The 12,646-nt window shown below is 35.1% G+C and overlaps 1 protein-coding gene and 1 long non-coding RNA gene across 2 annotated transcripts in view; one reads left to right on the top strand and one right to left on the bottom strand.

Moving 5' to 3' along the window:
* Positions 1–1,228: 1,228 nt before the first annotated feature.
* On the bottom strand, positions 1,229–10,343 carry LOC135157516 (uncharacterized). Its single transcript, XR_010296516.1, has 4 exons — positions 10,159–10,343; positions 6,764–6,946; positions 5,347–5,443; positions 1,229–4,758 (listed from the first exon to the last, which is right to left on the bottom strand). It is a non-coding gene; the product is annotated as an uncharacterized LOC135157516 (long non-coding RNA).
* A 1,172-nt stretch (positions 10,344–11,515) lies between these two features.
* Positions 11,516–12,646, top strand: part of LOC129282130 (cadherin-23-like) — a 60,190-nt gene continuing 59,059 nt past the window's right edge. Inside the window, exon 1 of the mRNA XM_064112792.1 lies at positions 11,516–11,546. Within this exon, the coding sequence (XP_063968862.1) occupies positions 11,516–11,546 (31 nt within the window). The remainder of the gene's footprint in view (positions 11,547–12,646) is intronic.

The following is a 12,646-nucleotide window of genomic DNA, read 5'->3' as shown; positions in this document are numbered from 1 at the left end:
GGGCATCGAATCTTTAGGTACCCGTCCTGACTCAGTCCGTACTAGCAGGGAGAAGCTCTGGATGAGACGACTTCGCACCACCCAACCTCATGGCCTGAACATCCAAGAGGGGAACGACTGATTTTTCTTTCCTATCCACTTTCCCCTTACAAAAATGTCCTGTGGTAATACCATATAATTACCATAGGACTTTACCACACGATTACCACATATATTGTTGTGTGGTAAAGCTGTCTTAATGTCCTGTGGTATTGTGTGGTAATGTGTGGTAATGTCGTGTGGTATTGTCCTGTGGTAAATTGGAACATTTACCACACAACATTACCACAGGAATACCACATGAATGGATTAATATACGGTAACATTTACCACACAAGGGATTAATTTATGGTAACAATTTTTACCACATACCGGTTACCACACAATTTACCACACGATGGTTACTACACACCAGTCACCACATGCATTACCATACACCATTTACCACATAGATTACCACACACTATTTACCACACGACAGTTACCACACCATTTACCACACACCAGTTACCACATGCATTACCACACACCATTTACCACACAAATTACCTCACATTTTACCACACACCAGTTACCACACGCGTTACCACACGAATTACCTCACATTTTACCACATGCCTTACCACACAAATTACGTCACATTTTACCACACACCGGTTACCACATGCATTACTACACACGATTTACCACACGTGTTACCACATACACTACCACACACCAGTTACGTAACTGGTGTGTGGTAATGCATGTGGTAACTGGTGTGTGGTAAAATATGAGGTAATTCGTGTGGTAAATGGTGTGTGGTAAACACTCACCAGTTACCACATGCATTACAATTACCACACACGTTACCACACATATTGTACATACTACACATAATACCATGCATCAGAGTCATTACCCAAAATGTGTGTGGTAACTAGTGTGATGGTATGTGTGATAACTGATGCATGATAATGTATGTAGCAACTGGTGTGTTGCAATGTGTGTGGTAACTGGTTAGATACATCACAGATCATGGGTATGATTTTGGTAGCAGTAGAATGTGTTCATGACCCTATGGACTTTTATAAGATTAAGAAAATACAACACCTTCAATGAACAAACAACAAATGATTTTACAAGTGATATAGAAAGTACTGGTATTTAGCTCATAGAGTCATCAATTTACAATACTGGTTTACATTTGCTATTGGCAAAAAATGTATAACAGCTGCTTTACTGTACAAACAGTGTAACATAACAGTAACTATCAAAGAAATTACAGTGCATATAAATACTTTTAAAAAAGATACATTTCTTCTAAATACTTTAAAAAGTTACCTCAAAGGCTATCAGGCTTTTCAGCAAACCAAATTAACTACCATTGTATTTTTGTTTGCAGGTCACACATACAGAATGGACTGATTACTCTTTGTTTTATGCTTAAAGACAAAAATGATTAAACTCTTAATCGTTTTTAAGAAAATGAACAAAACATAAGGATGTGTCTACAATAGGTAATATCATATAAGTAGCTGCGGCAAAGTGCACTGTACTCAAAATTGCGTATAACAAAATGCATAATTATCCCAAGTTTACTTCAAGGCCGAAGGGCAAGTAGAAATAGACGAGAGATGATAATATATATTTGGAGTCCACTCAGTTTAGAATAGTGTTCAAAGGAACAAATAATTTGATCAATTTACGCACCAAAAATGAAAACTAGGACAATACCCTGGCATGTAATATTTTAATTAAAGGAAAATAACACCCAAAACATAATACCACATGATCCCATTGATAAATACAGGACAATCAAAATGAATCCACTCATACCCTAATCCAATTACGGAGTACCACCTTTTCAAAGTTGGCCTCTTACAGTATGGTTCGAAGTTTCTGGATGGAGGTCGCCATTTTCGCGGGGTTACATGTAGTTAGAAAATTATTACATCAGCGACGAACTACATCTCTAAACGTTTAGGCATTATATATTCTATTTTATCAATAACAAATCAAATGTACAGATAAAACTCATAAAAATATTAGTTAAAATTTGTTTAATATATGGTAGGTTCAAAATACAATTTGATGAGTTTTAATGATAAGATTTACACTCCAATTTCTGATTGATTTTCGCTGCCAATTTGTAAATCGTAGATTAGGGTGTAATTTTTATCATTAAAACTCATCAAGTCGTAATTTGAACCTATCATATAATATTAAACATATTTTAATTAATATTTTATGAGTTTTATCTGTACATTTGATTTATTATCGATGAAATAGAATATATAATGCCCAAACGTTTAGAGATGTAGTTCGTCGCTGACGGAATAATCTCCATCCATAGACTTCGAACCAGAAGATGCCAACTTTGAAAAGGTGGTACATGTACTCCATACTGGGAAATCGGATTGGGGGTATATGAGTGGATTCATTTTCATTGTCCTGTATTTATCAATGGTATCATGTGGTATTATATTTTGGGTTTTATTTTCCTTTAAGATATTGTACTGGTTTATATCATGGCATTACAAAGTTCATATGTAGTGCACACTGTGTCAAGTGCACAAACCTATTCAGGGTTCCCACATAAATTTGAAAACAGAATTCCATGACCTCTCCATGACTAAATTGCTGCTTTCCATGACTTAATTCCTTTCTGGCACAGTTTACAAAATCAGACATGTTATGATCATGAACACCAATTATAAAAGTAGAGTACAATCACAGAGTATGAGAGTTGTGAGACATAAAAAACTAGAAAGCTGTCATAGCCAAGAGGTAAATGCAATTCCATGACTTTTTACATATCTCTGACTTTCCATGACCAATTTTTTCCAGGATTTTCCATGACTGTGGGAACCCTGTAATAATACTGCATTGACAGCTATCATTTTTAAAGTTAATTTCAATTTCCTTCAAACATTTTATTCATCTCTTTTTGGTTGGTCCTTGAATATATATACAATACAATGTTTTGGCAGGTCGTCTATAAAAGCATGTACATCGTAAAAAAAAAAGGCTTTTGGCAGGAACTTTTGGCAAGTAGTCAACAGTATCAATGCATGTAAATTTGGGTGAAAGAATCATACATGTACATTAATTCTTAAGAAAAGTTTGTGGTTGTATTACACTATCACTTAGAGGTATTAAAAAGACAGCAGTTGCAGCAAACAATTATTTCATGAGAAATTGTCAAAATATTGTACATAATCTCGAGATCTGGTACATTAATGTAAACTTGTATCTTTGTAAAATTACTAATTTTGAACTTAAAATCAATTATTCTGATGATCACTAACACAGAAAAGCATATGTGGGACAGGACAGTGTATTATGATTGATTTGAAAAATACCTGACATTTGATAGAATTACATGCTTATTTTGCTCATTTCTCAGCAATTACACATTTTCTTCCCGAGCTATAATTATGGCACATATCTTTTATATTTTGCTGGTAATTCTATTGGATTCTGTTCAAACTCATTTTAAGATTGTTACTACAACTGGTAATTTATCTTTAAAGTTGTACTTGTATATGATACGGGCTCAACATAATCTAAAATAAAGTAATTTTTACCATGCAATATAGTGAAAATTTTATCAAAATCAGATTAAAAAAAAAAAAACAATTACAAAAATATTGGTCATCAACACATGCAAGTAGATACATGTAAGTTTATGATATCATGCCCACATTTTTTTTGTTCTCATGTTACCAGATAAAATAATAATTTACTTCATGTGTGTAATAAGTATGTCTTCCAATCCCATGTAGCAAAAGAACTTCCAGCAATAATCAATACAGGTAAGTCACATCAATACAGTTTACAATCCGATTTGTTTCATTCTTGGTAAACAAAATTAAATGCACAATTTTATATACAAAATAATAAGTTGGGGATACGTGTACATGTACAATGTACGTCAGTATGACATCATCAGCTTGCTACTTGCATATGCTTAGAGCTCTTTCACCAAAATAATGCAGAGGTTAGAATGTCATACATTACTTTATTATCCCTTGTCTAATTTGGATGAATTGAGACGCCATCCTAGTCAGCACATGAGATTAAAAAAAATTCAAATTACCAGGCAGTGACAGTATTGTTGTAAGTACAGAGCAAAGATCAGGAATATGGTAGGTCTTCTCAAATTGTATTTGGATTGATCCAAGGTTGTTGACAACTGGAGGAGAGGAAGGAGATAATTCCATGGCCTTGGAGCAGTAGTGGAGAAAGTTGCATCACCAGTAGCTAATTTGTAGGTGCGTAATGATCACAAAAATAAAAAGGCAAGTGCGCCTAGAATGAAAATGACGCACAAGGGATTCCTTATAATACATGTAATCTGGATCTCTGTCATTGACTTAGAAAATCAGGAGACGGAAACTGATGTTCATGTATATCCTTTCCTTGACTTGCAGCCAGCGAAGTTGGCGTATGGCAAATGGCACAATAGATGCAGCATTCTGTACTCTCTGCAGTCAGTCCAGATCGCCCTAATTCAAGCACGAAGAGCATAACAATAGTCCAGTTTAGATTGCGCTAAACCATGGACTGCTTTGTGGCAAGTAGAAATATAAAAGGCACTTCCCATTGGCCTTTATTCTTCCAATCTGTTTGATGTTATACTGGTAGGGAGCAGGTTCCAATAGCACTATGAAAGGAGTTACGAAACCAGATGAATGGATGCTGATTCAGGACACCTTCCATTTCAACTTAAGGCATCTGCAAAAATAACAGAAGAAGATAAACATAAAGGCCTTTCCTTCATTAACTATTTAATATTCATTAAAAACTACATGGTTTCAATATCAATTTCCAAACTTAAAAAAAAATGATTAAAAAACAATGTGGGGTTTGTTACATATTTATACTTAAAATATTAACATGTAAAGTCAAGTCACCTCTCTGTATAGGGAAGGACATTTTAGAGTAAATTTATTTTAAAAAAAAATATTTATTTTAATTAAACATGATTTTAATTCATGCTTTTTTAAAATGTGTTTTAAATGGTTTATGGGATAATTCCATCAGTTTGAATAAGAAATTACAAGTTGCCAATTTCACATAATGAAGATCAATTCTGATGTGATCATAAATGCACATTAGGTGTTGATGTTTCACTTATGCCTATCTATTACGTTTGAATTGACAACAGCATGAACCTTGTAAGAGCATTACACAAGCTTTGTATCAGAGTGGTTACAAAATCAAAATTATTTAACTGCATCTCATGTTCATGCACATGTAAATAATCAAAATAACACAATAATAATAAAAAATACCTTCCAAAAAGGATAAATTTGTACTCACCATTATATCTGCATGAATATTGTTCTTTTAGTCCACCTATAATGATACAGCTGATGAGAGTTTGAATGATAGTATCAAGATGGTGCTTCTACCAGGGCTGCAAAAAAGAGAGAGAGAGAAAAAAAATGTTAACCTCAATCATGCCAAGAAATTGCAAAATCTACAAGTACATGTCCCAGCCATGGCACATGCACAGTAGGTAAGACGCAAAATATATGGTGTAGTAAGCCTAAGGGTCCTACAAGTAATTCTTCGCATGTGCCACTCATTAATGTGCATGCAATTTCAATGTTCAATTTTTACATGGAACTGTAACAGCAGTGTCAGTGTGAGGAACATATTAATGCAAAGAGTATCCAGCAACTGTTTGTAGCTTACTTGTTACTTCAATTTTTGTCTTTTTAACAATAATAATATGAATCTTTTAAAGTGCATAGCTTTCGTAATGGGCAGGAACCCTTTCAAATGTGGCTGGCAAAATGAGGCATTTAGAAAATTTTGCAGGATTTTTAAGGTAAGTTATTGTCTAACTTTCAGATCTGAGAATTCTAGATCTAATCATCTTGATTTTTAACTTCCACAAATTAAAGACAATCTGTATAAAAGCTTTAAATATATACAATAGTAATAGGCCCTAAATGTGGTTAAGTTAGGCCTTTCATTATTTTTTTTTATTTTACTATCGGTAGGCCTATGAATATATTATTATTCTTATACTTAATCTTTAGTAGTTTTAGAACACATTAAATTGAATAGATATTTCGCCAAAAAATCTGACAAATTTTGAGGTGAAATTAGTTTTCTGGCATCGCCAGATCAACCGTTGCGAAACTCTATTAGCGCCAAATTACACTCTAAACTTGTCATTAGAACGTCCAAACCGATACACGTCAGCCTGGAATCTAATACTAGCACAATCAGCTATGCATTTGCACCAATTCTCTCTGTATTTTCTTGCATATGGACGTCACTCCAGTTAAAGGTCATGTCATTGTGTTATATAGCTTGGGAATTGCAAGCAAGTGATCCTTCGAAATGTTTACCTGCTTACAATTAACATTTCTTAAGCCTTAATTTTTTATATTTAGATTACAAAGGCTTACAAATTGGACAAATTAAATGTTTGCCCAAAAATTATTGTGGGAAAGGTGGATTTTTTACGGAAATCCATCTTTGTGTACCAAGTTCTACAGGCAACAGAGATTTGTCTAGGCTCCGTGAATAAAAATACCCCTGGTACAATGTAAAAATGATAAAAATATCATCACAGAGTCCTCTAAGTACAGTTAGGACCATTGACAGATAAGGTGCCCCAAGATTGCGCACATCCGAATCTGCGCGATTCTGATAATGGAAGATACGCAACGACTCCAAACAAAAAATAAACTTTACACCTGAAAGAGCCTACTGTACTTACTTAGTCTTACCTACTGCCCGATGCCTCCTGACATGTAGAGCAACAACAAAGGACCTCCACTCCTGGCGGCCGGTGGTTCTGGGCCTTCTTCTGGAAACTCCCCCGGGCTAGGTCATATTCACCGACTTCTTCTCCTCAAATGTGATGCCAGGACAGGTAGTTTTGGGTCTCCCTCTCTTTCTCCTGAAATGTCATAAACAGATCTATTCATAAAAAATCTGACTCAAAATGGTGGGAAAATAATGAATTTAGGGCATTGGCAAGAGTTCCATATGCACTCCCCTAAAATTGAAAAACATGAAGAAGGTTCAGAATAATATATCTAGCACAATATAGAACATATATATGATGGGGGAGTGGATAGTACTAGGAGTGGAAATACATACTAAAATATGGCTTTATTCCGTCAAATTTCGAGCATGTATGGATGTATCTAGTGTGTGTAATTGTCCATAGACATCGGTTTATTTACTCAAGGGTCTGTGTCACTCTGTGAGTCAAGTCTAGTCGAACTATTTATTGGCTGATAATCGTTAAAATACCCCTTTCGGTATCAGCACTTCTCGCTAGCATAGCAGGAACAGGTCTTGACTGCAAATAAAACGAGGTGATCTCAAGTCCCAACTTAGGTGCCAACACAACGGTAAAAAAAAAATTATAGAAAAATCTGAAATGAACGAACTGGAATGGAATTAAGTCTCAACAATCTTATTTTTTATCATGTTGGTGGGGGGTGCATTGGAATTGCATATGGAACTCTTTCCTGGGCATTTCATGTGACGGCCTCAAAATGCAGCCTCTGTGACTGCTTTCTTATCGAAATCTTCGCATCATGTGTAATAGGTCTGTGTAAAGTGAATAGGTGCGCAGACATACCATTGTGGTATTCACGGGAACGATGTGGCAGACCTTTTAGCAAAAAAAGGAACATCAGAAGAACAAGTTGAATTAAACATTCCATATATCAAAGAGGAATGGAAAACCCACATGTCTTTGATTTATAAAGAAATCTGGCAGGCTCAATGGGTATCCTCATCTAAAGGAAGACATTTATTTAGCATCCAACCCAACGTGGCAGATACAATTAGTTATCAAGGTCTCATTCGGTTTGAAGAGACTATGATACACCGTTTAAGACTTGGAAAATGTAAATTGAATTATTATCTGTATAAATTTAATCAACATGAAAATGGTCTATGTTCCCATTGTCAGGTTCCTGAGACAATAGAACATTTTTTACTACAATGTAAGAAATATGAAAGAGAAAGAAGAATTATGCAAAGAAGCCTGAAATTAAACAAGCCAATATCAGATCTGGCAACATTATTGGGAAGAAATGCAGATTATAAAGTCATCCTGAATTACGTGAAAAAAACAAAGAGATTCGAATAAGAATATTCCACTGATCTCTCTCTCTCATCCTTTTGTTCTGATGATTAGTGATAATTCTTAGACTACTAAAATTGAGCTTCGACCTAGCTTCTTATATAAGTTTGCATATTATGAAGTACAAAAACGCACATTTAATGGTGGTGGTAACTAATCATAATTATATTGCACCTCGCTATATGACAGGTCAGACAAGTCTAACGCCGAGGACATTGATGCGGGAATTAAGCAACTAACTCGGAAACGACCTGGCGCAGATAATCTACCAGATTGAAGAGCGCCAACTTAACTCCAACACCAACCAACCAACATCGGCCACTATTAGTATTACCCAGTTGTTGTGTGTCCGGACAGGTTGTGTGTCCGGACGATCAATTTTAGAAAGTCATTTGGAAAAAATTACAAGCGAAGTTCCATCAATTTTTAGTACAAAATGTTAGGAAATATTATAAGGAACAAAATAGAAGATGATTAAAAGTATTGAATTCATATTTTTAGTGTAATCCAAAGACAAAAAAGAAGGCTTCAAAAAGATATACTGTCCGGACACCCGGGGCCCGTTTCTCAACACCGTCATAAGTCTAACTTCTTGACTAAATCGGAGATAGTGAGCTACTTGTCCGCTAACCGTTTCACGAAGCCCTCTTTACCAAGATCGGGTACAACAACCTCACTAAATATTTATGACACCTCCGAACCTGTCCTAACTTCTTTCTTAATGACGTAGTGGCATCACGTGGGTAGACTATGACATGCAAAAGTGCTTAGAAATTTTAAAATTATAATCTTACGTAATCAATCATAGAGCTTGAAATTACATCACAAAACAAGTGGGATGATGCATTCAATGGTAATTGTAATACAAATCAACTATAACAACTGTTGTTAACGCCATAAAACCATTCATTTTGAAATAGTAAAATGATTTAATCGATAAAGATTCTACCACGTCAGGCCATCCATAACTGAACTCGTATTTGTTGGTTTCAGACCCCTATGAACAGTTGGATAAATTCTATCTCTAATTTATGCATATAATTTGTCAAATATCGTATGTTTTGGTATCAATGATTAAAAATGTTTCATTAAACTATATTTTGATGACGTTAAGGATCATAAAAGACCGTATAATTATCATCATTTTACAAAGAAAACCATTATGGTTTACTTTCGTAAACTATTTAAATTGGACATCCCGGGGGTACCCATCTCAACGTCCACAAGTGATTTTTCAGTCATAAAATGAATTATTCATAATTTAATTTTCTCTGCAATTGAATACTCCAGTCTTCATGGTCTAAGTATGTATGATGCATAATTCACCTGTGCTATTATTTTGAAAAGATTTATTTCCCAATTTATCACAATATTTGCAATTTTGTCATAATTTTTCATTTTGAAAATTATGATATTTTGTGACTAAGGCTACGTCTCGTCTGCTCTTTTTACCGATAGTATCGATATCAAGGTATTCTAGTAAGGAAGCCTTTCGAGAAACAGGTTTAGTAAGAATGGAACTAACTCCGTGGTTGGTGGATAAAGATATGACTAACTTGTCCATGTGTTGAGAAACGGGCCCCCGACCCCCATCCTAGTCCTACCACTAATCATTTTGTTCAATCAAATTTCAAAATGACCATGACTGGCCGAGATTTTTTCCCAAGAAAATCAATTATTTCTCTCAATTTTTTATGAAACTTTTTGCACACTTACTCATAAGAATACAAGGAACATCATCAATTGAAAGATTTTGTAAAATAATAGGAAATTCACGTTAAATCTAAACTCAAATCGTTAGGTGTGCTGTGTGCAGACTTTGAGACCACCAGCCAGTGGTCCACATCACAGCAGCGAGCAGGCGCTCGGGGCCGGCCGAGCGCCCGGTTAGACAGGATGGGACTGCCAGTGTCATGTCATTTTCATTGACGAAATCTTTAGCTAGTTGCAAGCCGGGGCATTTAACAAACTACGAAAAGAAAATCATAGAAAATGGTTATCTAACTTACTGTTTAGCCTACTGCAAATGTCTTCGAAGTCGTTGTCCATATCTAACCCGTATTCTTTAAGTGGTTGAATTATTAACGGCCTTCTTCGTCACACTTCTCGATGGAGTTCAATAAACTGCAACGCAACGGAATTCTTTTCAAATGTTGGCGGTAAGTGCGCATGCGCAAGCCTGTCACCGCCCCCCCCCCCCCCCGGCGAATCAATTTTTAATTTTGATAGGGGGTGAGCTGAGGGGGGTCTAAGTTATGGGTGTGATAACTTTTTTGTGTGGTATTTCTGATTTTCAACAGAAGGGCAATAACACACAAATACCACATATTTGAATTGACATTACCACACAATGGGCTATATGTGGTCATGTGGTAATTTTGATTTACCACAGCAGTATATAACAATACCACACAAATACCACATATTTGAATAGACATTACCACATAATAGCATCATGTGGTATTGCATTCATGCGGTAAGTTTGATTTACCGCAGAGCATAACACCACAAAAATACCACATATTTGAATTTACATTACCACACAATGGGCTATATAATGCGGTAACATGCTTTCATGTGGTAATTTTGATTTACCACAGCAGTATAACAATACCACACAAATACCATATATTTGAATTTACATTACCACACAATGGCATCATGAGGTACATGCATTCATGTGGTAATTTTGATTTACCACAGAAGTATACAATACCACACAAATACCACATATTTGAATTTACATTACCACACAATGGCATCATGTGGTAGCATGCATTCCTGTGGTAATTTTGATTTACCACAGCAGTATAACAATACCACACAAATACCACATATTTGAATTGACATAACCACACAATAGCATCATGTGGTATTGCATTCATGCGTTAAGTTTGATTTACCGCAGAGCATAACACCACAAAAATACCACATATTTGAATTTACATTACCACACAATGGCATCATGTGGTAGCATGCATTCCTGTGGTAATTTTGATTTACCACAGCAGTATAACAATACCACACAAATACCACATATTTGAATTGACATAACCACACAATAGCATCATGTGGTATTGCATTCATGCGTTAAGTTTGATTTACCGCAGAGCATAACACCACAAAAATACCACATATTTGAATTTACATTACCACACAATGGGCTAATGCGGTAACATGCTTTCATGTGGTAATTTTGATTTACCACAGCAGTATAACAATACCACACAAATACCACATATTTGAATTTACATTACCACACAATGGCATCATGAGGTACATGCATTCATGTCATGTAATTTTGATTTACCACAGAAGTATACAATACCACACAAATACCACATATTTGAATTTCCATACCACACAATGGCATCATGTGGTAACATGCATTCCTGTGGTAATTTTGATTTACCACAGAAATATAACGATACCACACAAATACCACATATTTGAATTTATATTACCACACAATGGCATCATGAGGTAACATGCATTCATGTGGTAATTTTGATTTACCACAGAAGTACCACATAGACAACAAATTACCACAGCTACCAGCTGACGTTACCACACAAGGATATGGAAAATTACCACAGATGTTCATGTGGTAACCATGTGGTAACCTACATTCATGTGGTAATTCGTGTGGTAAAGCCGGGTACCACACAGTTACACCACACGACATTTTTGTAAGGGTCAATTTATATATACATATAATTTTTCCCCTCAGCTCTTTTGAATAGTTACATGTACATTATAGTTTCTTACTCTACTTTCCTCCCATATCTCATACAAGCTCAGCTCCAATTTTTCCTTCCTTATTCAGGCGATATAATAATTATTATATACATATATATATATTTGTTTTTTCTCCACTCACCTCTTTTAGATTTACCACATTTGCTTATTTACATGTATACTATGGTTTCTTCATAATACACCCCCTCTCTTCTATATTTGCTTTTACCTTTTTAGGCAATTTGCTTCCTCTTTTTCACATATACAGATTTTTTTTTTTTTCTTTCCTACTATATAGTCTTATGTTTTTTCCCGTCACACCTAGCGGATTACCATATCAGTTACACCATATGTGTATATATTTATATATTTTTTCATATACATTTCTTTTTTGGATATATTTATATACATATCACTTATAGATACATATTTACACTTACCTTCTTCTCTTAGTTTGTTTAATGCTTTATCATATATACTTATATGTCTTTTGCACATTATCAGTTGTTCCCCATTCTTTTTCTTCTTTTTTCCCCCCACTCTTATGCACCAGTTTATTAAGCCTTTCTTTGTAACCTGTTTGACCCACCTCTCACTAATTCTCTAGTTATTCATCCCTCTATCACTGTTTTGTTCCAGATCCTGTTTGATGTTGCCTGCCTCATTATCTTAATCCCTCTTGGCCTTACTTACACTAACTTCCCTTTGTGTCTGCCTACTCCTTTTCTTTCATCCCCTTCACTAACCTGATTGGTCTTC

This window comes from Lytechinus pictus, chromosome 18, assembly GCF_037042905.1.
Source record: "Lytechinus pictus isolate F3 Inbred chromosome 18, Lp3.0, whole genome shotgun sequence".
In the NCBI taxonomy this organism is placed as follows: Eukaryota; Metazoa; Echinodermata; class Echinoidea; order Temnopleuroida; family Toxopneustidae; genus Lytechinus; species Lytechinus pictus.
This window is presented reverse-complemented; position numbering and strand designations above follow the sequence as displayed.